At 50.2% G+C, this 26,206-nt stretch overlaps 1 protein-coding gene across 4 annotated transcripts in view; it reads left to right on the forward strand.

Moving 5' to 3' along the window:
• SLC29A3 (solute carrier family 29 member 3) overlaps nucleotides 1-23,975 on the forward strand; it is a 45,734-nt gene extending 21,759 nt beyond the window's left edge. The window contains exons 3-7 of one of the 4 annotated variants that reach the window (XR_010746972.1): nucleotides 3,526-3,608; nucleotides 10,025-10,251; nucleotides 15,355-15,517; nucleotides 21,479-22,762; nucleotides 23,682-23,975. Coding sequence is in view for 1 of the 4 variants with exons in the window: in XM_066348575.1 (XP_066204672.1) it covers nucleotides 3,526-3,608; nucleotides 10,025-10,251; nucleotides 15,355-15,517; nucleotides 21,479-22,133 (1,128 nt within the window). In the remaining 3 variants the exon portion in view is untranslated. Of the gene's footprint in view, nucleotides 1-3,525; nucleotides 3,609-10,024; nucleotides 10,252-15,354; nucleotides 15,518-21,478; nucleotides 23,659-23,681 lie in introns of those variants that run through there. The other 3 variants (XR_010746974.1, XR_010746973.1, XM_066348575.1) reach the window with 3 other exon arrangements.
• Nucleotides 23,976-26,206: the final 2,231 nt, after the last annotated feature.

A 26,206-nucleotide genomic window follows, 5' to 3' on the forward strand; every position in this document is an offset into this window, starting at 1 on the left:
ACCTAGAATAAAGGAAGCAACAGGAGAGAGCCTTGGCTCACTGGAATGTCAGAGAAAAAGGGGCCTTGGAGGGGTTAGCCCCGGACAAGCTGCTGCTCCTTATTGCTCCCCTGGTTACAAGTTTCTTGGGGTCCCTTACAACTTAGGAGAAAGAGAGAGGCAAGGAGAACTTGCCTGGGGAGAAGAGGGGTGGTGGAGGGGGTGGGTTAGGCACTGGGCTTGCTCCTAGGAGGAGGAGCGTGACTGTGCTAGGTCCTCCATTCAAAGGGCTTTTAGGGGTGGGGATCTTAGGGGCGGTCCCAGGGGAGGATCTCAATAGAACATTCATCAGCTGCCCAGGTGTGTCCTTTCAGGAGACAATGCAGCTGGTCCTGAGTTCAGTCATGGTGTTGCTTGTCTGGTTTTGCTGCTTCTCTGGGCCTGGATCTGAAACACAACTGAGGCCAAAATGTGTTTGTTGCAGGTCAAAGCCTCATTGTCCTGAGGTCTTAATATACTGCTCACAAAAATTAGGGGATATTTAAAAATGAATATGAAGCAATAAACTATCCCCTGATTTTTGTGAGCAGTGTAATTAAGGGGTATTCTCTGGCCCGCTTGTTTACTCCTTGCTGGGGGAGTCTAGCCCACATGACTAACTTGCCAAGGGAAGAAGTGTAAGGGGAAGGTCCCAGCCACTTGACCAGTGATATGAAATCAGGGAGTCTAAACCTCATGACTGGATATGCTAGTGGAGGAAAGGTTACCCTGGGGGCGAGGTCCTTGTTTTCCCAGATTTGCCTGTTACTAGGCACCTGGGGCTTCTGTCCTGGTGTCCTTCTGTCCTGGTGTCCTTCTGTCCCTGGCCTATGCTTTGCTCATGTCTGTCAAACTGTCTATCATAGAATCGAGTCACAGGTCCCACCCAAACTCAAGTGAAAGGGATCATACACGGGCATGAACACAGGAGGCTGGGATCATGAAGCCACCTTAAGAGTCTGCCCATCACACCTCATTTTGCTAGAACTCTATTTACAAACAAAAGCAGCAAATAAGTAAAAAACCATCACATGTTTATATCAGGAATAAGGTTTAAGAAAAAAGCTTCCTGAGATGTGCTGTCAACCTCCATCACCATCTGCAGCCCCACATCCGTGCCAGAAGGAGGATGGCCCAGGGTCAAGTCCACCCTGCCTGCCCACGCCACCCCACCCCTACCCCTGCATGCTTTTTATTAAGCAGAGAAATGGGTTCAGTCAACAGAAAGCAAGTCACAACCTTACTCAGTTGTCAGTATTTAAACTTTCCAACACTAAACGAACAATTTTCTGTTTAAATACCAATAAGCCAGAACATTAATTACCCAGGAAATACCCATTCCTAAAACGTCAGGGAGCCTGAGCTTGCTCAAGAAAACACAGACTGGGGTTCTGCATCCGCGTAGTGGTCGTGTAGGACTTGCCACGGAATACAGAGCCACAGGATGAAGGGCCCCTCATGGCATCTCCGAACAGGGACAGTCTTGGCCGCCATCTGCAGGCATCTGCTCCTTGGGGCCCTTTTCCATTTCTCCCGCCTGGCACCCACCTGCCTGACCTCGCGTGGGCCCAGCCACGGTGTCAAGATGTAATTGACTGAGTGCCTCAGACGACTCTCGGCTCCGCTGAGCCCATCAGGGCAGGAACAATGAGGTGGCTGCTGAAAGGGGGAAGGCTATTTCTAAGCTCATGGTCGATGGACCACATGAGCTGTGAGTATCATTTTAATTGCAAGGCTGTCCTGACCTTACAGTCAGGGTGCGGATTCCAAAGACAAAAGCACTCTGCAGGGTTAAAAAGGGACTGGAACCATCTGTGCTTCAGGCCACAGGAGCCCATGACAACATATTTCTTTCTTGGCCTCCACGTTGCAATCAAACTCCAGCAGGGAGAGAGCTGAGCCTGTTTCAGGGTGTAACTCCGATCCCACCTGCTCTGGGGCCTTTCCCCAAATCCATAACAGTTCTCTTTCTCTCAAGTACCCCCCACCCTGCCTCCGTTCCACTCCCCTGCCTGGAATCTCTTAGAACTTACTGCTCCTACTTCTGATCTGGAAAAAAAAAAAAATCACAAAATTCTAACACACACAAACGCATTTTTAAAATTCTGCGGCACACCAAAAAATATTATATATACATATTTTGCCAATCTGACAAAAAAACAAAGGTATAATTTTGATCCATTCACAGCAGATTGATCTTGTGTTGGCCGTTGTCTTTTTTTTTAATTTGACAATCTAAGGGGAAAGAGGTCAGTGTCCCTGACTAAATAGTCAGGTATTGCATGTTTTAAATATTCTTGGGGCACACCAGTTGAAAATGGCTGCTCTGTAGTTAGTGATACTTACACTTGCCGAAGATCTTGACACATTGGCAGTGTTTTATACACATAGTTCTTTGCACTTGGCACATTTGTAATTCAAAAGATTTCCTCAGGTAAGCTTAGTTTTGTAAACCTTTCAGAGTAGAATACTCACAGCTTCTTTTTTATTTTTTAGGGTAAACAGCATAATTCATATAAAGCCCTTGTATGTGACATGGAGTAAATGCTGAATATGTGTAAGCGTTAACACAGCTTCGAACCGTCATTAATGGCCTGGAGCTCATGGTGTGACTTACAATGACAAAAGCCAAGATCTGCCAGCCCTGTCCAATGTCTTAGTTTTTGTTTTCTAATTTAGACAGGTATATTGAGGGGTAATGTGCACACAGTCATATCTGCCCTAATAAGCGAACTGGTCTTCAAGTTTTGAAAAACACATACAAGTTGCTACACAGCTTCCTTAGCCATAAGTTCCAGCACATTACAATCAGGAATCTTTATCTTGTCTGTGGGCTCATGCACTCTTTGTCTATAACACCTCTGGGCTGCTTCCAGGAAAGTGACCTGTTTCCTCATCTTGGCCCGGCGAGGAACCGCTTCCCCAAATGGCTTTGACATTTGGTAGCAGCTCTATTGATTCAGCTAATCCAATGTAAGGACAGCTTCCCTACAGGGCTCAGGGCCTGGTATATTTTTAAGAGATCTCATTTGGTTGCAAGAATGTGAAAATATGGTTGAATCATAACGAAGCCCATTTGGGTAACTCTGAAATTTGACAATGGTCTAAGAAAGCTGAGTGGGCAGACATTTTCTTTGCAGACATCCACTGAGTCCTGTCCCCATTGCCCCGTCTGTGGGTAGGGCTCGTAGAACAGGTGAGAGTACAGGCTGCAGAGCACTGGGTTCCTCTCTGAGGGCAGGGATAGTGTTTTTCTTTCTTCCTTATGTCCCCAGCACTTAGCACAGCTCCTATTGGTGTCTGTATGTTGAGTGATCCAGTGAGTGGTCCTGGGTTGGGGATGGGGCAGGACCATGCCGTCTTGGGATACACTTACCCATCATTTGTAGATATCTGAAGACACCAGGGAAAAGCCCGACCAAGAGGAGCCCTGTCTCTGTGCTCTGGTGGGGCCCGTCCCCTTCTTCCCAAGTAACCTCAGCAGCCTCCTCACTTCTCTGCTTACAGAATTACTTTGAGAGCTACCTGTCCATCGCTTCCACCGTGCCCTCCGTGCTGTGCCTCGTGGCGAACTTCCTGCTTGTCAACAGGTAGGCCACTTGCCTCCCTCTCTCTAGCCCAGCCCCCCTCCCAGCCTCTTCTACATCCCATTTGTCCATAGCCGCTGCGTTTTTGCCTGCTGAAGTGGTGGCCACCACGGTCAGAGGCAGGCAGCTCAGGTCCTCCGTGATAACTGAGAAGTCAGTTCAGTTACCTGGGGCTGTGCCGACGGGATGCCCAGCTGGAATGCTCAGTCAGGACGCTGGACTTTCACTTTCCAGCCACACTCTGTGGCGCAGTGTGAGCAGCCAGCCGGGGCACATGGGGCAGTGAGTATTCACTCCTCTTCCTCTCAAAGGAGACAGTCTGTCAACAGCTACCGGGGCTGTGGGCCTTGCAGCCAAGACACCACCTGGATGGTGGGTAGAGCTGGGAAACAAGGTGTTTTGTTTGTTTGTTTTATTCAGTTTTAGAGAGAGAAAGAGAGAGAAAAAGAGAGAGAGAAGGGAGGGAGGGAGCAGTAAGCATCAACTCCCATATGTGCCCAGACCAGGCAAACCCAAGGTATTCGAACCAACGACCTCAGCGTTCCAAGTCAACGCTTTATCCACTGCGCCACCACAGGTCAGGCAGGAAACAAGTCTTGTGGAAGCTGGTCTTCCAAGCCTTTCTGAGAGCAGTTTGAAGTAAAGAGCCTGGCATCCCATAAGTCCAGCTCTGGCTGTGTGAGAATGCAAAGCTGTGAACGCCAGCTCCTGTGTGGACTGCTCACACAGGGGAACTTCCAGCGCTGTGTTAGTGAGGGCTGCGAGCGAGCCTCCGTCCGGACGCACCAGTGAAGAAGGAATGGTTTAACTCAGCCAGGAAGTAGCAGTCTTTAGACCCCAGTGGGTCTCAGTTTAGGTTTACAAGGCCAACAGCCCTAGCAGCTTTGCCTGCATTTCCCCTAAGCTGCTGCTAGGTGATCACAGTGGCTGCATCATCATTGAGAAACCTGACCTTGGGCACAGCCTCCTGAAACCTTGGATCTTTAATGGCAGATCAGTTTGACCTAACTTGGCTCAATTTGTAGTGATTGCTTGGATTTCTGGTTGATTGAACAGGAACCTACAGCACGTCTGGCCTTGCAGAGTGTGCTGTGATGTTTTAGTGATGTCTGCTCTGAGTACAGGAGAAGAGAGGGCAGCACAGGTGCTTCATGTGTGCTAAGCCTGCATAGACCAGTCTTTCCAAACTTATGCTGTGGAGCTATTCCAAGACCTGTTGTATAAAAGTTCTCAAAGCACAGTGGCTTAACACAATACCAGTATCTCTCATGTTTCTGAGAATCAGGCTCCGTGGCAGCTCTGACTTGGTTTCTCTCATGTGGTTGCAGACAGCTGGGACCAGAGCTGCTAGGCTTCCTTGGGTACACCTGTCTTCTCCTCCCTCCCTCTCCTCCCCTCCCCTCCTCTTCCTTCCCCCCTGCCCTCTCTCCTCCTGTCCTCCCCATCCCCTGTTCTCCCCTTTTGCTGGCATCAGGTAGTAAGACTTTTTATAATCATGGCTGAAGAACAAGTGCTCCAAGAGACAGGCAGAAGCTATGTGGTCTTTGTAACCTACTCTCTGCAGTCACATAGTGTCACTTCTGTAATCAACTAGTCAAGGCAGTCACAAAGGCCATTAGGTTTCAAAGGAACATAGACTCCATCTCTCAATGGAAGGAATGTTGAAGAATCTGCACCCATTTTAAAACCACAATGCAGGCTAGAAGAGCAAGGAGATGGTGTTCAGATGGCTTGAGGGTTCTCAGCCTGCTTCCTTGTGCCTCGCCTGGCACAGGAGCGACATTCAGTGCCCGAGCAGGTAAGCGTATGGCCTCCAGAGACCCCTGCCCGGAGGGGTGGAGGACTGGAGCTGGGAGCAGACCCAGGGCTCCCCTCAGCACTGCCAGCCCCTAGAGAGCAGAGCTGGGTCCCTGGCAGGGATTCAGAAGAGAAGGCATGAGGAAAGGCAGGGGGTGGAGGAAGAGGAGGACAGAAAGATGGGACAGACCCACATGGGGAGACCCTCGGCCGCTCACTGCCCTTCCACTCTCTAGGCCTCTCTCGCGATCATCTCTGTCCACTCACTCTGCCGGCCCTGGGACAGGGTTTGTCAGGCTCCCCTTCCAGCTGCTGGAGGGGAGCTGGTGGGGAAGGTCTGTTTGCAGGGGTCCCTGGGCCACCCAGGCAGCCGCTGCTCTCCCCCAGGTTGGGCAAAGCATTTCAGGCCAGGACCGCCCTTCCCTCCCTGGCTATAGGAGAGGGGCGAGGGCAGTGTGGGAAGTGCTCCCCAGCTGCCCGGGGGCGGTTGGGGGCTAAGCTGTTCTTTATTTAATGTGAGAGGTTGAAACGTCTCCTTTCCCCTCCTCCTGGAGAACCATGACTTTCTCTGGCTCATCCCTAACCGCCAAGTGTTTTATTATGTTTAATCTGCGGCATCATAAATACTTATGAGGAGGATTTACATTTGGGAGATTTGTGAAGAAATCAGTCCCCTGGGCCCTGAGCCCTCACCAACAAGGGGGTGGGGGGCACCTGGCAGCCCGAGTGCAGCTGGCAACGCCCTCCAGGAATTTCACGTCAGTGTGACTTGCCCTGGGGTCTGCAGCAGTCATCTCAGCCTTCCCCGTCCAGGAGCAGAGGACACGCATGTCAAGGCTTTCCCCATAATCCCAGCAGCGTCACCATCCCCTGAGCCACTTTCCCTGCCCGGGGTGGGGAAACAGAGTGAAGGCAGCTGCCCCCATCAATGCACGTGGGGACAGGCTTGTGCCCTGACTGGTCATAAAGCTGTGTGAGCACTGAAAATAGCCCCAGGCCAGATCCCCAGTGCCTGGGGTGGATGAGACTTGGTGGAGAATGCCGGTCATTATCAGGCCAGCAAGAGACGGTCATTATCAGGCCAGCAAGAGACGGGTGCAGGTGAGGGGCCATATGGGGACGCAGAGGCAAAGGTGGCTTGCGTTGCTTTTTTAATGCATGTGGCATTTACTTCCTCTTCCCTCACTCTTCCTCTTCTCCCCACCCTGTGGGTGCTGGGTGAGCCATCCCCCAGTTCTCTCCAAAGCACTGTCCTGTTCAAGGAACTACCTATCTTGTGACCGGCTCAGGAAAGCTCCTGTGAGGCAGCAGGATTCCTGCGGTGGACTTTTCCTGCAGGGTCTCTGAGGGGGTGGCTGAAGGCAGAGCTGTCGCCGAGGCTGGCTCGTGGCTCTCTCCCCGCCACGCTGAGGGCATCAAGAGGCAGAGGCCTGGGAGCTTCAGGCCCAGTGTGAAAGCCGTCCCTGCACTGTGACACCTTGCCTGTGGATTTGTGTGTCCAGCAGCTGGTAGACAAGCCCGGGCCGCGCTGGGGAGGACAGCTCAGACGGGCCCTGTCCTTGTGCCGCGCCTCATACCTCCTGTCTGTCCTCTTCCCTCTTTTTGCCCCAAGGAACTATTAAAACCTTTGTGCATTTGTTCCCAGCCTCTCTCTCCACTTGAATTTCTTCAGATTTAGAATCATCAGCTGGATATTATCTTATTCAGCCTCTTCTTTTTCAAGATGAGGAAACTGAGGCCCAGAAAGGGGTCACGCAGTGAGTTGGTAGCAAAGCTGGCCAGCGGTCCAGTCTCCTGACTCACGCTCTGTGCCCCTGCTGGCTCTTATTTTGGGGTGGATGGGGCAGCTCTTGCTGCTGGAGCAGGTGGGGGCACCGTGTGACAGGGGTGAGTGTGTGGGGTCATCCTGAGCATCAGAGGTGAAGGCTGACTGCCAGCCGCCAGGTCCCCCAGGGCTTCAGGGGTTCTACCTGGCTTCCCACCGGGTCTGCTCAGGCCTAGACCCTGCAGGCCCTGGGAGGATGCGTCTTAGTGCAGGTTCCCCAGAAACTGACCCTGGAACAGGATTTTATTTAGAAGTAGTTTGTTTGGGAGGTGAAGGTAAGAGAGCAGGGAAGGCAGACGGGAAGGGAGGGCAGACATATAAAGAAGGCCTGGTTGAGCCACCTCCCACAGAGGGGGACCAAGCTTGACCTGCCAGTGTGGAACACACTGACTGGAGGCAGCTGGTAGCCATCCACCCACTGCCTGGGCCTTGGTCGAAGTCTGCTCGCAGCAGGTGTTAATGACTGTCACTCGCAGCCTGTTTCCTAGTCAGAGGGAGGTACACGGGCAGGGTGCCCCGAGCAGGCAGCTCCCAGCTGGAGACCCTGATGTGCTGCTTTGGGTGAGTTGGCTCTCTGGGTAACAAACGACAGATTTAGGATTTCCTCGTTCTTTACCTGGAAAGTGAAAGTAAGGTCTGCCTCCAGGCACTGCTGGAGCTGGGACTGCTGATCTGGGTTGTGGTCCCAGCTCCCACAGACATACACCAGGGCTTGGAACCGCCCTGTCACTTCCGTGGGCTTCCTCTGCCTTACAAAGCAGAGGGCCCCATCCCTTCAGCCGGATCAGAGGAAACTCAGGTTAGCCTGGGGCCACAAAAGCACTTTGAAAAAATCCTTTCTTGCTTTTCACATTCATCATTTCACACCTATTTATGTACATATATATTTTTTCTACCTTTTAAGTCTTTCTTTTCTATCAAAGAAAAAAATTGTGTATAACTAATCTGGCTTTTCTCCCACGCCTTACCCACTGGTTAGCAGGAAAATTAATTTCCAATCCAGTTTAAAGCCTAGTCTAATCTGATGATTTAAACAACCTCTTTAGATGATGTTTTCTCTCCCTGGCATAAAAATAATCAGTTTCTCTGACAGTTGTCCTTCCCTGCTTCTCCCTGAAGGGCAGTGTCTGGGCAGCTTGGGGGCAGGGGGGAGTACAGGTTTACGTTCAGGGAGCTGGGGCAAGGGGGCTGGCCCTGAGCTGCACAAGCGTGACATCAGCTGCTGCCCATGACGACGGAGACCTCCACCGGAGAACCTTACTGCCCTGGCCACCTGTTCCGGACCACCCTGTTCCCTTCGTTCCAGGGGAGGCACTAGCGTGTCACTCTGAGAACACAGACTGCAGCCGGACCTCCTGGGCTCACAGCCAAAGGACCTTAGCTTCTCTGGCCTCACTTTCCTAATCTGTGCCAGTGGGATAGGTAAGAATACCGAGCTGTAGAGCTGGTTCGCGAATTCAACACATTAGCGCGTAGACAACGCTTAGAAGAGTCCCTGGCACACATTCAGTCCTGAGTGTTTGCTGGGTGACGATGATGGTGTTTTTCTTTTTATTTATTTATTTATTTATTTATTTTTTACAGAGACAGAGTGAGTCAGAGAGAGGGATAGATAGGGACAGACAGACAGAAACGGAGAGATGAGAAGCATCAATTATCAGTTTCTCGTGGTGCATTGCAACACCTTAGTTGTTCATTGATTGCTTTCTCATATGTGCCTTGACCGTGGGCCTTCAGCAGACTGAGTAACCCCTTGCTGGGGCCAGCGACCTTGGGTTCAAGCTGGTGGACTTTTCCTCAAACCAGATGAGCCCGCACTCAAGCTGGCGACCTCAGGGTCTCGAACCCGGGTCTTCTGCATCCCAGTCTGACGCTCTATCCACTGCGCCACCGCCTGGTCAGGCAATGGTGTTTTTCTTATTTCACCTTTCTCCCCCCCACTGCTAAGTTTTGGGGGATGGAGGCCCAGTTGGGGATTGCTCTGGTAAACACAAGACAAAGCCAGCAGGTGCTCAGCCCTGTGTTGGGAGGAGCAGGGGGCTTGCCTCTAGAGCCCTCACATTCTGTCCTGAACCTCATAGCAAGGCAGAAAGAGGTGGAGTCCACTGCCTGTTTGCCAGAGTGGACACTGCCCTCTGCACACTCCCCTCGGAGATCCCCACGCCCACTTCTACAGGGAGAGTCATTCTCCTTCCTGTGGTGCAAATGCAGGCACGGAAACCAGAGCAATCAAGTCACTTATCCACGGTCACACAGCTAGTGAGTGGGACAGGGCAGCTTCAGACCCAGGCCTCTCAACTGCAGATGGACAGCCCCATCCACTGAGCTTACCTGCTTCCCTTAAGAATGTTCACTGGCCCTGGCCAGTTGGCTTAGTGGTAGAGCATCGGGCCCAGAGTGGGAAAGTCCCAGATTCAATTCCCGGTCAGGGCACACAGGAGAAGCGACCATCTGCTTCTGTACCCCTCCCCTCTTCCTTCTCTCTCTCTCTCTCTCTTCCCCTCCTGCAGCCATGGCTCAAATGATTCAAGCAGGTTGGCCCCGGGCATTGAGGATGGCTCATGGCTTTGCCTCAGGCACTAAAATAGCTCAGGTGCCCGAGCAATGGAGCAGCAGCTCCCGACGGTCAGAGCATCACCCCGTAGGCGGCTCGCCAGTTGGATCCCCGTTGGGGTGCATGCGGGACTCAGTCTGCCTCCCTGCCTCTCACTTAAATAAAGAAAAAAGAATGTTTACCAACCCTCACCTGGTGTGGAGCCCCTAGGGGCTTCTCACCACTCTGGCCTCCTCACCCTAGGGTTCCAGTTCACGTCCGTGTGCTGGCCTCGCTGATGCTCATGCTGGCCATCTTCGTGGTAATGACCGTGCTGGTGAAGGTCGACACCTCCTCCTGGACCCACAGCTTCTTTGCTGTCACCATCGCCTGCATGGCCATCCTCAGCGGCTCCTCCACCGTCTTCAACAGCAGTGTCTTCGGCATGACAAGCTCCTTCCCTATGAGGAATTCCCAGGCGCTGATATCAGGTGAGAGCTGGGGTCCAGGCAGCCGGTCCGGTTAGTCCTCCCGGGTGACACATGAAGGAGCCAGAGGTGAGCACGGGACTGCCCTTTCAGAAAAGGAAGTGAGTGTTAGGTGTGTTTCTATTATCTTATTGAGTATCAGCACCCCAGAACGTAGTGGCTTACAGCAATAACAGTTGTTTCTTTTGCTCATAAACCTGTGTTGGCGCAGGAGTTGGTGGGGACAGCTCTCCATGCGCCACAAGGCCTCAGCTGAGACCACTCGACTGGGGCCAGGGGATCCACTTTCCAGGGAGCATGCTCACCCAGCGGGCACGGTGGTGCTGGCCGTCGGCTGGAGGTTCAGCCAGGTCTGGGTCTGGGGCCAGGTTTCCCTCCACGTGGACCCTACACAGCTGCTTGGGCTTCTCCGTGGCACAGTCTGAGTAATGAGAGTGAGGATCGCCAGGACCCAGGCAGTGTTATTTCCTGTTATGATTTCAACATTTAGGGTCACTTTCACCAGAGTCATAGCCCTTCTAGATTCAAGGGAAGAGAACACAGACCCTCATTGTCTCACAGGGAGCGTATGAAATTTTGCTGTCAGAAGAGCAGGAGGGAGGGAGGACCTGGTTGCAACCACTTCTGGAATACACAGACTGCCTACCAAGTGCACTCCTGAGACAGCATTTCTTTTTTCCTTCCCTCTTTCTCCCCTTCCCTTTTTCTGGCTCCTGTCCCCTCTTCTTTATGTTCCATTCCCTTACCTTCGCTCCTCCTTTCCTCTTCTCTCCTCCCTTCTCTCTGTCCTTTCCTCCCCTCTGATTGTGTAGAAGACCTCTCTGCGCTGGGACTCAGACGAATGAGACTCAGCCTCTCAGGAGCTGATGGCCTAGAGAATGAGCTCCGTCACTGGAACCCTGGCATTCCACAGGGAAGCTGATGTGCGACATGGCCAGCCCCTTGAGTGGAAATTTTGATGCTGATCCTAAGCCTGTTGTTTAGCCCTTAGCAGGTCGATTCACTCACCCAGATGTCCCAAAAGGAGCTGAGTCAGTAAGAATCTGTGCTGCCCCAGGAGACCTCCACCCCTTACAGCAAGGCCGGGGGCTCAGCGGCCCTGGTTGCTGCTCTTCACATGTCCCTGCTGTGTGAGGAGTGCTGTGCGCATTTGCTCACTTGAGAAGAATTTCATAAGAATCGGCTGTGTGCCTATAATGAATAATGCCAGGTAGTATGTGGCAGGGATGACAAATACCTCAACAAGTGTAAGTCCCCTTCCCATTCCCATAACAGTGCCAGACATCACTAATAGATCCATATCTTTCCTCCTGAGCCTTTAATCCTTCTCAGCACAGCACTGGAGGCAGTTACTGTCAACAGATCAGATTTAGATGTGTTCTTAAATCTATTTGCCATTTTCGATATAGGATTAGGTTTCTGGCTCTATCCTGGGAAACCCTTGGGTCTAAAGTAAAATAAGAATGGGCCCATTGCTAAGTTTCTGGAGTGCAGTCCTAGTAATGCCAAGGCTGGAGGAAATGGCCACTAAAGGTGGATTTAGTCCCTTCTGCCACCCCCATCTCAGAGAGACACTCTTGTCCCCTCAGCTCCCTTCATCCTGCTGGAAGATATATTTTTCAATATAATGTCAACCTTGCTCACTACCTCTCAGGGTCCGGTGACCAAACATACCTTTTATGTGGGTAAGGGGGCCTTCCGTTTTATCTGGCCAGCTGCAGATTTTCCAGAGAAGGGGGAAGCTCCTTGCACTTTCCAGAAAGTCCAGTTTTGCAAGAGTGTTGAAATCCAGCACTCACACTTCCATGTTAATTGCCCTGGGCCCTGAGCCATTGTCATCACTGAGTGCAGCAGCACCCCCCCATGGTCCCAGGTGTCCACATTCCCAGAGGCTCCAGTGCCACCTCACTAGCCTGTTTTTCGTCCAGAAGAGCCCATCTGTGAATTCTGTCTGTGTTGGCATCTGGAGAACAATTCATTCGTTTTGTACTGGTGTGGGTTTTTTTTTAACCTTCATTTGCATGTATTTCCATAACTGATGAGATAAAAGTAGGGAGTCATGAAGGATGAGCTCCCAGAGGGCTGGTTTGTTGTTGATGATAATATTGTAAATTCTCTACAACTTGGGAAGAGAGAGAGAGGAAAATCAATAGGCACCGATGTTAGATCTCTTCCCTGGAGCAGCTGGGGAATGACTTACTGAGTTTAACCCCCGTTCTTACAAATCACCCAGGTGGGGATTACAGCTTCTCAGAAGTTGGCAGCCTCTTGGCAAAGGGTTTTACCCTGTTGTTGCTGCTTTGATGTAGGAAGGACAGAAATAGCCAAACACCTAATTGAGAAGCTGAGAGGATTTATATGGTACTTCTCTGTGTCAGGTACTCTTCTGAGCACTTGTTTTCCTTTTTATTGAATTTATTGGGGTCTTCTGAGCACTTTACATGTAATAATCCTTTTAATCTTGATAACAGCCTAAGGGTGGGTTTTATTAACATCCCCATTTTAAAAGATAAAGAAATGGGGACAGAGAGAGGTTAAGTGACTTACTGAAGGTCACACAGCCAGAAGTGGTAGAACCAGGATAGGAACTAGTTGTTCTGATTCTTGGTCTGTGCTCTTAATCACAGTCACAGTGACAGTGAACTACTCAGAGTCCAGATGACATGCTAGGAGAGGCCAAGGGGAAGCAACAGTCCTGGTCAGCAGACCGAAGGACCGAAGCCCCTCCCCCCCTTACTCAGATATTTATTAACTAGTACAAATAAGTCAAGGAAGCAGACAGCAGAAGTTTTCAGGGGTAAAGTAAAGGAGAAGGAACATGATGACTTCTAATCTCTGTTCTGAGAGCCTAAACTTTTTTTGTTGCTGAATCTTATCCTGCTGTTTTGCTGATTCCAGCACCCACTGTTTCTAGTATGGGTCAGAGAGGCCTCTGGACTCTCGTCTGCTCAGGGCTTTGCCCTAGGGCACCTTGCTGTCTCTAATTGTTTTCCTAACTCTGCATGTCTTCATAACATATTCCTACAAATCACTATGCTAACTGTGATTTCTTTGCCTTCCTTTAAATCCCAACTCATGGCTAGTAGAGCTCATATTGAGCAGGTTGGGATCATCCATCAGTGCCATGGACTGTTCCCTGCAGAGCCACAAAGATATTGGGCAGAGTGTGGATGAGGCAGTGGTGGTGGGCATTGTAGTGGACAGGGGCCAGAACTGTCCCTCTTCTGCTTCTGCTCTGGGCAACAATAGGCAGAAAAGTGCCCGGTCAGACCTGCCTAATAACATGGCAAAGAACTTCATGCCCACACGGAGTAGTTTGCTGTTTACAGTCAGTCACTTCTTGCTTCCTTGAGAATTGAAATTCATTATTTCAATCAGTCAATCCAAGATAGTCACCAGGCACTTACTGTACTGATGCTCATGGCTGTGTCTGTGTTCAGTGTCCTTTCTATTCGTCGTCCCATTTCCCCCTCACTACAATGTCATTTGATGACAGGATGAGTATAGCCCCCTTTTCCAGGCAAATAAACAGGCAGAGAAGAGTAAATGCCCGGCTCACATGTATAACAGGTATAACCGCTGATTCTGGGCCAGCAGAAGTTGATTACCCATGGTTGGGAGGGTCAACAGAAAAGGAAGACACATTCCTTCTCCCCCAAACAACTGCAAGATCGTGGCAAAGAGGGACTGGCATTGTTGAAAGTCTACTTTGTACAAGATCTTTTCCCAACACCTCATTCAGTCCTCAAAGCAGCCAGCCATGTAAGGCAGGTGCTATTATCCCCATTTTACAGATGATCAAACTGGGGCTCCAAGATGTCACGTTAGCGCCTACGTCACAATGAGCAAGTGGCAGAGTCAGTTTGGCCCTGGACCCCTGGGCCCACTAGGTTCTGCTGCCCCTCTATTAGGTAGCAGTGAAAGATGTGATGCCACTGGTCACATGGGTTACAGGTCAAAGGCCTGGCAAGAGAGAATATTCCATGTAGTGGAGCAGTTGCAGGCGAGTAAGTGTGATAGCATATGTGTGTGAGTATACATTTGACTGTATGTGTGTTACTATGAGTGTGTGTGGGAGTACGTGTATGATAGTGTATCTGTATGTGTACATATATGACTGTGGGGGGAGTATGTGTATGATAACATGTGTGTGTGAGTATATATATGACTGGGTATATGTGTTACTATGTATGTGTGTGTGAGTATATATATGACTGGGTATATGTGTTACTATGTATGTGTGTGGGAGTACATATATGACTGGGTATTTGTATTACTATGTATGTGTGTAGGAGTATGTTTATGATAGAGTGTGTGAGTACATATATGACCATGTGTGTTACTATGTGTGTGAGTGAGAGGGAGTATGGGTATGAGTGTATTTATGTAAGTATATGTGTGTGTGTATGTGATAGAGTGCGTGTGTAAGTGTACAAGCATGTATGTGATGGTGTGTGTGCAGTGTGAGTGTATATGAGCATGTATGTTTGTGTATGTGATAGGTATGAGTGTCAGTGTGTATGTGTGCATGCCCCACGTGTTCACATGTAGTGCCACAGCTGCCTTGAGGCACGAGGTAAGTTCCGTGAGTTTCCAGGCAGATGGCATGGGGGTTTGAGGGTTGGCAAGCACTGCCCAGGTCAGGTAGCCTGTGCGAAGCCATGCCCTGAGCTCTCCCAGTTTGGTTGATGGATGGTGTAAGCTCAAGAGGAGTTCTCTGGGATGTCCTGCCTCTGAATCTAAAATTTCTGACCCCACCAGAAGGGCAATAAAGAGATGGAGAGTCAAGGGTCAGAGGTGAAACCAGAAAACAGGCAAAGCCTTGGAGACCATTTGCCGCCTCAGACAGCAGCCTCTTAACAGCCCATCAGAGAGAACCTGGGCCGAGGGCATGAAAACTGATACCTGCTTAGAGCAAGAGGGATCCGGCCGCAGGACCCCGCAAGGCTGCCAAGGATCCAGGACACTGAGAACTGCAGCATTTTTCTCCTCAGAGAGAACCTTTATTTCAGTTCTGTTAACCTTGAGCAGAGAGGGGGCAGGCCTGAGATTCCGGGAAGATGGAACTACCCTGACTTATTTCACGGTGTCCTGTGCTCCCTGCAGGAGGAGCCATGGGTGGCACCATCAGTGCCGTGGCCTCCCTGGTGGACCTGGCATTGTCCAGCGATATGACGAACAGCACCCTCACCTTCTTTCTGACTGCAGACATCTTCCTTGGGCTCTGCATTGGGCTCTACCTGCTTCTGCCCCGGCTGGAGTACGCCAGGTGAGGCCCCACCTCTCGCTCTCTTAGTTCATCCTTCTTTTATGTAATTATATCTTTTTTTTGACAGACAGAGTCAGAGAGAAGGACAGATTGGGACAGATAGACAGGAAGGGAGAGAGATGAGAAGCATCAATTCTTCGTTGCGGCATCTTAGTTGTTCGTTGATTGCTTGTTCATTGATTGCTTTCTCATATGTGCCTTGACTGGGGTGCTACAGCAGTGCGAGTGACCACTTGCTCCAGCCAGCAACCTTAGGCTCAAGCCAGCAATATTGGGCTCAAGCCAGCAACCTTGGGCTTCAAGCCAGAGACCTTTGGGCTCAAGCCAGCAACCATGTCATGTCTATGATCCTGCGTTCAAGCCAATGACCCTGCGCTCAAGCTGGTGACCTCAGAGTTTCGAACCTGGGTCCTCTGCATCCCAGTCTGACACTCTATTCACTGCACCACCACCTGGTCAGACTGTAATTATATCTTTTTATTGATTGACCTGTCATCTAATTAGGTGGTACACTTCTTTCCTGGTTTCCTGCCCATCTCTGTGCTGGATGTGAAGCTCCGTGAGGGCAGAAATTGTGTAGACTGTTCACTGCCATGTCCCAGTGCCTCGAGTTGTGCCAGGCTCATAATAGTTGCTCAATAAATTGGCTGGCCAAAGAATGCGAGAGGTCAGTTTGGTGCCGCAACCCCAAGCAGCTGGAGTTGCAAGTTTTCGGACAGGGACGGCAGGCAGTGGAAGTGGGACCTGAGGAATAAGGATGATGGAGAACAGCTCCATTCCTGAGCACCTCTGCTGGCCCTGCACTGTGCTTGGCTTAGCATGATGGCTCAGCTCTCATTTAACACTCACCCGCCTGCCTCGTAGGATGTAGCATTACGATTCATCGTGTTACCACTCACATATGAGAAAACTTGGCACAGAGAGGATGAATTACTTGCCTGAGTTGCACAGCTTGTTGGAAGCAGGATCAGAATTCGAATCAACTCCAAACCTCTGTTTCACCACTGTCTGTTGGGCCTCTCTCCACCCCACAGGACCACTTTCCTTGCCTTAGACTTTTTCCTGCTTTGTCTCTCACTTATTTTTATTTTTCTTGTTTCCTGCTGTTCTTTAGAAACAACTCGATTTTTTCTTGTATTTTTAAAATACACTTTCATATCCATTATCTTATTTGATGTATGAAGGATAGAGATTCTTTTCCTAACTGCACAGGTGAAGAAACTCAGACAGAGAAGGCCAGGGGATTGGTCTTTGGTGCCACCATGTGTGAGCAAGCAGAGCTGGGGAGAGATTGGGTTGTTTTTCTTCATTTTCTTCAGCCATTATATATGAAGACTGTGTGAAGTTGTTACTGCACTTTTCCATTTTACAGATGAGGAAACTGAGGCTTTGGAGAGTTAACAGACATGCCCAGGTTGTCACCTGGTGAGTTGCGGGCATGGATTTGAGCTCAGCTGCACTTTTTCCACCGCGTCATGTCATTGCTTTGGCTTATGACTTCAAGGGTCTGTCCTCATCATTCATTCCTTCTGTCCCTGTGGGAGAGTCACCTCGCTAATTAGCAGAACCCCCATTCTACCGGGCAGGTTGCTTTCCCCATTTGAGGACCGCTATAACCTCAGCTGGCCTCAGTGGTCTCAAGACAATAAAAGGGGCCTGAGCAACTTGACAGTGTGTGCCCCAGGTGGCTACAGACCCTAGAGCTTGCTCCTCCCACTCCCTGATCTTTCAAGGCCATTGTCAGAAACTGTCCAGTTGTGCTCACTGTCCCCCCAGTACCCTATCCACTGCCAGGCACCTTGTTACTGCAGATTAAATGATTTTGAGTCACAGACTAGACAGAAAGCAGGAGGTTTCCACCATACCTCTGTGTTTCCCATGTCCTGCTTTGAGAGTGCTTTGCATGGGTCTGTTTCCAGTGGGAGCCCCAGCCTTTCCTGTCTGCCTGTGACTAGGCATTCTAGGATGAGGGGCTTTCAGTGCTAAAACCAAGAAAGTCTCAGGCTAACCAGTACCATTGGTCACCCTGGATTTTAGTCTCACTTGAACAGGTCAAAATCCTTCCCAGCCAAGCATGTGAGCACTATGCTGTCCCATGGAAGCTTCTGTTTCTTTGCTGATTAACACTTTGGTCAAGACTTTGGTGTTTATAGAAACTCAGCTGAGGATGGAGGTTTAGAGGGAGCTGTGCTCCTGGGGCTACTCAGACTCATCTGACTCCAGAGGAAGCCCACAGGTGCTGCACCAGGACGGCTGCTGTCCTCTCCCAGCCGGTGGAACTGAGCCTCATGCAGTGTTGGAGGCTGGTGACCTGACAGGGCAAGATGACACAGTTATATTTGGAAGAACTTATGAGGAAGAGCTTCAACCAGAGGAACTTAATGGGGAGCTTCCTCAGAGCAAACTTAAGGCAAGGTCCTGACACTGAGTAGAGGGAGAAGTAAGAACATTTTTTTCCCTAAATAGTGATTGTGAAACAAGACAGGGTTCAAGACCAAAGTGCCCTGATCATCATCACATGAAAATGTGATTCTGAGGAGGCATCCTCCCACCAACCTACTTGTTATCTATAAGCTCTTAGGATGGGAGGACTGGCAGGGATCTCAAAAGCTCATAGCTGCAGAATCCCCATTTTATAGAGGAGGAAACTGAGGCCCAATGAGGGGAATATCTGGCCTAAGATCACACGAGGAGGCAGAGCAGGACTGAAACCAGAACCAGCCATCACCAAACTGCTGTTCTTCCACACCCACACCAAGCCTTCTGTTTTAGGAATCTTCAAAGAGGTCTATGTCTCCTGGTTTTCAGAAACCCAAAGCCCAGAGGGGTTGAGTAACTCAGACAAGGTCACACAGCAAGGCAAAGTGACTCATGCCTTTTCTTATCCGATAAGAGTAATAGAAATGGAAAAGATTGATAATATTCAGTATTGAGGATATGGGAGGATAGACACTTTTATAGGCTTATCAGTTCTTTCAAAAATTAGGTTTTTGGCCCTGGCCGGTTGGCTCAGCAGTAGAGTGTCGGCCTGGCGTGCGGGGGGCCCGAGTTCGATTCCCGGCCAGGGCACACAGGAGAAGCGCCCATTTGCTTCTCCACCCCCCCCTCCTTCCTCTCTGTCTCTCTCTTCCCCTCCCGCAGCCAAGGCTTCATTGGAGCAAAGATGGCCCGGGCGCTGGGGATGGCTCCTTGGCCTCTGCCCCAGGCGCTAGAGTGGCTCTGGTCGCGGCAGAGCGATGCCCCGGAGGGGCAGAGCATCACCCCCTGGTGGGCAGAGCATCGCCCCTGGTGGGCGTGCCGGGTGGATCCCGGTCGGGCGCATGCGGGAGTCTGTCTGACTGTCTCTCCCCGTTTCTAGCTTCAGAAAGATACCAAAAAAAAAAAAAAAAAAATTAGGTTTTGAAGGCTATTCTATGCCTAGATACTTAACTGGAAATAGCCAAACATGGTTCGAGCCCTAAGGAACTGTCTTCTATTGAAGGAGACAGAAGATAAACCAGTGAACTAACACAGTGATTATAAATTGTGGTCAATTTTTTTTTTATAAATAAATTTTTATTTTAATGGGGTGACATCAATAAATCAGGGTGCATATATTCAAAGAAAACATTTCCAGGTTATCTTGTCATTTAGTTCTGTTGCATACCCATCACCCAAAGAGAGATCGTCCTCCGTCACCTTCTATCCAGTTTTCTTTGTACCCCTCCCCCTCCCCCTCTCCCTCATTCCCTCCCCCCCACCCCCGTAACCACCACACTCCTGTCCATGTCTCTTAGTCTCGCTTTCATGTCCCACCAATGTATGGAATTCTGCAGTTCTTGTTTTTTTCTGATTCACTTATTTCACTCCGCATAATGTTATCAAGATTCCACCATTCTGCTGTAAGTGATCCGATGTCATCATTTCTTCTAGCTGAATATAGTATACCATGGTGTATATGTGCCCCATCTTCTTTATCCAGTCTTCTATTTTTTTACAGTGATTAAAAGCCTTTAAGCAAACTCTTCGCCAATACAGCAAGAATCCATAAAAGAGTAGTGTCCTTAACATGTTCACCAAGTCAAGTTGGCCCCATCACCATGCCAAATACCTGAAAAATGCAACCCAACCACAGTTCAGTCTGTTAGGAGCTGTCACAGGGAGCAGGAGTCCAGGAAAAGTCCACATCCAGGAAAAGTCCGCATGGCACTGGAATTGTTGTCACCATTGTATACTTTGCAGCTCATGTCCAAGTCTCAATGACCGCTGCTTCTAGCTGGTAATGATTCAGGTAGACTGGAAAAGCCATTTGCAGCATGTGTGGATATGGAGCTTCTGTTCTCCTCTGCCTGGAGAGATGAGACCAGGTTGTTTTTCCCTGAAGCTCTGCGACTGTGGCATGGTAAAGAGAACCTTGGGATACACTAAGCTGGGTGGCAAAGGTAGATTCATAATAGAAGTTGGCAAAAGGAGGAAAGAGAGCTCTAAATTAGGAGTAGGTAGGTCCCAGCCTGAAATATGAGTGGGGCATTGAGGTAAGAGGGATAAAGGAAACACTATATATTAAGCAAAGCAGCAGAAAATAGGACTATCAACACCCACAACAGAGATCTTTGAGGGAAGAATAAAAAACCTGACTATTCAGGCAAAACATAGTTAAGTGGCCCTGATTGTGGTCAATTTTTAAAAAGAAATAAATAGGTGTTCTGGTAGACATTAAAAGGGTGTGGTGGATGGGTCACAGAATAAGGATATTAGTCCTACCTGTTAGGAGAGCAGTTCATTAGCATCTATCAAAATTCTAAAGGTACAAACCTTTTGAGCCATCAGTTCCTCTCCTAGAACTCGGCCCTACTTAAATACTGGTGTACGCATGCAAGTATTTATGGATAGGGATGTTTATCACACCATTGTTTGTAGTGGAGAAAACCAGGAGCTAACCTAAATGTCCATCAGGAGAGGAGCAGTTGAATTGTATGTCCACACAGTAAAATATTACACAGCAGTGCAACAGAGACATAGAGCGCTGTGTCTCCATGTGAGAGGATGGCCAAACAGTGTTCTTCAGACAGTTATATGTGTGTATTTATGTATAATTGCTATGGGTTAAGCAGTCATATAATGTATTTATATATTTAGGAATTACACTGTTGGAGAAAGTTCTACAATATGCATGTTTGAGGCTACTTTTACTTAAGAAGCATAACTGGTCTGTGTGTGTGGGGAGAGGTACGGGGTGTTTGCCCAAGTGTAGAGCAATATACACTGGGGTTTCAATGATCAGTACCTCTGAGGAGTGATACCAGAGTTGAGAGTTCTTGTTCTAACACATCATTTCTCTTCTCTGTTATTTGGGTTCATGTATTGCGCATATATCACTTTTATAATTTAATGAATTTATACAGTGGTACCTTGAGATACGAATTTAATTAGTTCTGTAACCGAGCTCGTAAGTCAGTCAACTCGTGTATCAAACTGCCGATACTGGACCCTCGCACCAACGTGCCAACTAGTGGCAGCTTCCCGAATCACAACTCGTAATTCAGAATTTTGCTCGGATCTTGAACAAAAATACGGACCAAGTCGCAGCTTGTATCTTAAAAAATTCGTATGTTGGTCTGTTTGTATCTCAAAGTACCACTGTATTTTTAAATGCTATTTTCTCTGTACCCTGTACCCCCAGAAACAAAGCAAAACCAGTGAGCCGGTTTCCTCTCTCCCTTTTTGGGGTACAGCCCCAACCACAGAACAATGGCTGGATTGGCCCCAGCCTTCCAGGCAGTCCCAGAAGGGGCAGGTCAGGGACTGTGCTGGCTCCCCTCCGCCCATCCTGCAGCACGTCTGCCATCTGAGAGCATCCTGGGCTGCCGGCCATCAGGGGCTTCGGCTTTGCACCTCGGGCCAAAAGGCCTCCTGCCTTATTCCTGGGAGCCCCAAGTTTTCTTCCTGGGCCCTCTGACCACGTGCTCTCTCCACCTGCAGGTTCTACACGAGTCCTGCTCGGCCAGCACACGTGTTTTCTGGTGAAGAGCAGCCATCCCAGGACTCCTCGAATGCCCCTTTGGTGGCCCTCAGACCCAGTGTCTCCCCAACGCCACCCCTCCGCCCCATCCTAAAGAAGACAGCCAGTCTGGGCTTCTGTGTCATCTGCCTCCTCTTCGTCACCAGCATCATCTTCCCTGCCGTCTCCACCAACATTGAGTCCCTTGACAAAGACTCAGGCTCACTGTGGACCACCAAGTTCTTTGTCCCCTTCACGGCCTTCCTCCTGTTCAACTTTGCTGACCTGTGTGGCCGGCAGATCACGGCCTGGGTCCAGGTGCCAGGGCCCAGAAGTAAGGTGCTGCCTGTGCTGGCGCTGCTCCGGACCGGCCTTATCCCCCTCTTCATGTTCTGCAACTACCAGCCCCGTGTCCACCTGCAGACGGTGGTCTTCCAGTCTGACGTCTACCCAATGCTATTCAGCTCCCTCCTGGGGCTCAGCAACGGCTACCTCAGCACCCTAGCCCTCATCTATGGGCCTAAGATTGTGTCCAGGGAGCTGGCCGAGGCCACGGGGGTAGTGATGACCTTTTACATGTACGTGGGCTTGGTACTCGGCTCGGCCTGCTCTGTCCTGCTTGTGCACCTCATCTAGGAGGGGGCAGTGGCAAGAGGTCAGTGCTGCTCCATGCTTGGGAGTTCTGTGAGACGGGCAGGACCTGCCGGAAGGGCTCAGGGAGTTGAGCTGAGTGCAGAGAGCAGAGCACACCTGGGCCTCGTCTCTCCTGAGGGAGCTGGTGACACAGGCTGTTTCTGTGCCAGGCAGAGACATTCCAGACACTCGAACAGAACACTCCTGAGACTTCTGAAGAGGACCAAAAGACACGTGAATAAGACATGGTTACACAGGCACAGAGTGGAGTACCTGATGATGGTAACATTCCACCTAGCTGATGGTTACATTCCGCCTTCTTTATGGCCTCTTGGGGACTGTTTTGCCTGTGTTCAACTCAGTTACGTGCCAAAACCCAGCCTTGCTCCTTCCGGCTGACTGCAAGATGTGAGAGGATCTTTAGCCTTCCCTAACTGGGGGTCCCATGGAAAGAAGTCCTCATGGATGGCCAGGCTTCAGGTCCAAAACCCAAACCTATGCAGACTCCTGCTTTCTATGGGTGAGAACACGCACCAAGCAGCCTGGAACTCCAGGAAGCAGGCCTTCCAGGGACCTTCACTGCTTCAGCTCGGGCTCCAGAAATCTCCCGTGTCAGAGGCCGAGCACGTGAGGTCTGGCTTTTCATAAAATGGTCTATGGCCCGGGTCAGGGTTGGGTCTTTTAACATTGATGTTTACAACATGGTCATTGGTTCAAGGGCATAATAAATACCTGGGTATTTAAGGAAGGGTCTGTATTACTCAGGGTCATGGCAGGAAAGAACGTATTCAAAACAAGTAATTTGAAGAGTGGGTACAGGGCACTGGTAGGGGGCACATCCAACCTGCTGTGACCCACAGGAGGTAAATGTCCTCCCCCCTCCCATGTCCTTCGATCTCCTCCCAGACCCTGCGGCCTGAACCACCGCCAAGGACTAGGAGATGGGGAGCAGAAGGAGGGCTGAAGGTATTCCTCTCAGAGTGGGGCCACTAGCCCCTGCACTGCTGTAGCTTTGTTATCAACACCAGCAGAACCTGGAAGCTTGGGTCAACAGAACATTGCTTTGTCCTGGGTAGTTGTATATTTTGAAGCTGTTGTTTCAAAAGGTGATCCTCAGGTTCTGTGGCCCCGCACATTTGCAATTGCCTGACCTGAGTAGGCATGCAATTATAAATGTATAATTTTTCAGGTCCCTTGAAGGCTTCCACACAGCTGTTGATTGGGGACACAGGATGGCTTGGGAATCGGAGAGAAAGGAACTACATCAGACCAGGAGTTCTTTCTCAAGAGTTGTGCAGAAAGAAAAGAGCTTGTCCCCAAGAAGTGGCAACCCTAGAGCCATAAATCAGCCTGCCCCTCTGAAGTGCCAGCTCTGCACTGTCCTGCAGACAGCTGAGTGGACTGGGATGCGGCTGGTGATCCACCCAGTTCCTCTCCTTGCCCCAAGAATTGAAGAGGACCACCTCTTGAAATGTTTCTTGATACTTGATACCTAAAAGTATATATTAAAAAGCATTTTAAAATAAATGCTTCCCTCTTTTCCCCTTGCAGGAGCCTGAAAACTCATCTTGGTGTTTCACCAACTTTAATGTTGATCATCTGGGGCACCCCTTCTGGCTGGTGACTCATCTCAACATCAGATGTTTTACAAATGGGCAGTATGTCTGCTTTAAAGTAAAACAGGCCCTGAGCTGACAGTGGGATCACCCTGGAGCTAATGGAGGAGTGTGGGGGGATGTCTCACATGCTCCGTTAAAAGGGAATAGCTTTCAGAAGTAAAGATGTCCGTCCCTGTTAATGAAATGACTTGCAATTAGTATGCAGTACAGGGGGGAGAGGGTGGCCAGAATGATGGTGTGGTGCTGGGGGGTGGGGACAGTGGCAGGGCCAGCTGCACTGGGGAGGAGGCTGCTCTGAGGGGAGGGGCCAGCTCCTTGGCTGGTGGGGGGATTCTCTAGGCTTTTGCCCACTGTTCTTTGTTGCTCACCTTAGTGGGCTTTCACAAAAGATTCTTCCTTCCCAGGGAAGGAGGAAAGAGAATAAAAATACATCTCCAGGCAGAGGCCAGGCGGCGGAGTTCAAGTATCCCTGCCCACCCCAGTCATTGTCATAGCAGCTCATGGGGCTTAGCTGCTGTGGGTCTCAAGCCTCATGTGACCCAGGCACGCCTGTGGAACTTACTAAAGAGAAGAAGAGTTTTCAGAGAGGGAGGTGGGCGGGGAGTGGAGGATCCCTGCAAAGTTCCTTTGTCTATTAGTTCTTGGATTTAATGCAAGTAGCAGTTTGTAGCGCATGCTCTTGTATATTTCCAGACCACACACTTTCATTTTCCTCCTTTTAGTTGAGTCTTCAACTAGTGGGTGACAGGTACTTCTAAGAAAATGCTTGTTCCTATGTTCATGTGCACATGAGGGGACTTGAGGGACTTGAACTGGGGGTGGGGATTACTAGCAAAGACCCTTCATTCTGCTGTCTTCAGCCCAGTGCTCCCAGAGGAGGTTCGGGCATCTTAATCAGCTAGGACATAAGGTAGGAGGAGGTCACTGCAGGACCCCGGCTTCTGAGGCTATGTAATGCTTTTATAGAGAACTCCAAGTAGAAGAGAGATTTTATTGCAGTGGATACTAACTGAAAGCCCAGTGCTTAATCTCGGCTATGCCAGCTTTCTGAGTGAAAGCATCTAGCATCCACTACCATCATCACTTCCTTGGTGGCAGTGTTGTCAGTGCCAGTATTGCCCAGGGCAGAGCCACTGCGGCCCTCCACCCACTGGCTGAGGTTGGTCCAGCTCCACTCAAGCTGTGACCCAGCAGGATCCCAGGACCTTCAGCCCTACCAGTAGGTGAAGGCAGGGACCAGTCAGGTGGCCACAGACCCGGGGTCCAGGACAGCCTGTCCACCAGCCGTCCGGACTCCTCCCAGTGCTGCCCTATGATAGGTGCTTCTCCTATCTGTAGATGAGCGCAATGAGGCTCAGAGGTTAAATAATTTAGCCAAGGTCAGTCAGCTCCTAAGCGGCACAGACAAAAGTAAACCTGATATTCCTAAACTCAGTTTAAGTCCTCACCACACTGCTCTCTCGCTCCGCTGGCTGAGCCCTGACTCTCTGCTTGCTTCTTGCCACCTGCTGTTCCTATTGCTCACTCCATGGCCTGCCTGGAGATTTGTGCCAAGTGTATGTCTCGTCCAGACCCTGGCACTGGCCTGATCTGACCAGTGCCGCTGGCCTGAGCCTCCGTGGCTCCTGGGCCCACATCAGGCCCGCTTTTACCCCCCACAGGCAGGGGATCTCGGGCTGCTTCCTGGCCCACCCTCCTGGTCCCACATGCCTCCTTCCCCAACCACCCCCTCTGCTGAGGCCGCCCCAACGCAGCTGCTGCTGCTGGACTTGCTTTAGGACACGGGGTTGTAGAACACAGAATACAGTTTTGGGGTAAGGAAGCCTGTTCCCAGCCCTACCAGGCACTGTCTGTGAGTCACGTAGCCTTTTTGAGCCTATTTTCAAATCTGCAAAGGGATGACAAAAAGTCCTGAAGTTGTGACTGTGGCACCAATGCGCCAGCTGGCCACACCCAGTCATGCCCACTCCCGAGCCCACACAGGCAAAGCTGCACCAGGGCTCACAGCCTTTGGGCAACGTGACTCAGGGCATAGTGCACACCTGCTTCTACCCATGTGTTCGCCACTTAGGAGATGTGATGGCAGCATTAGCCACAGATGGGGACCTCAACTTCAGGCTGCAGTGGACTTGACTCCAAAGAAAAGCAATGAAAGCAGCCATACTTTCTGCCCCACAAGGCTTCAGCCAGCTGACCCACTCACTGGCCTGTGTACTCCACGGAAAAGTGCCCTTGACCGGAAGTTAGAGGGAACTTGATCTTCAGCGGGAGGTTGAGAAGTAGACCTCATAGGCTTCAGGTGCCCAGACCAAGGTTGGATTTTGGCTCTGCCACCACCTAGTTGGGTCACTTAGGCCCAGTCTTGCTGACCCTTTCTCCTTTCTAAAGTGAGAAGCCTCTCAGGCCGATTGTAAGGCTTAAGCCCCTTAAGTCTTACATAAGTCCCAATACTGTGTA

Source organism: Saccopteryx leptura, chromosome 9 (assembly GCF_036850995.1).
Source record: "Saccopteryx leptura isolate mSacLep1 chromosome 9, mSacLep1_pri_phased_curated, whole genome shotgun sequence".
Classification (NCBI taxonomy): domain Eukaryota; kingdom Metazoa; phylum Chordata; class Mammalia; order Chiroptera; family Emballonuridae; genus Saccopteryx; species Saccopteryx leptura.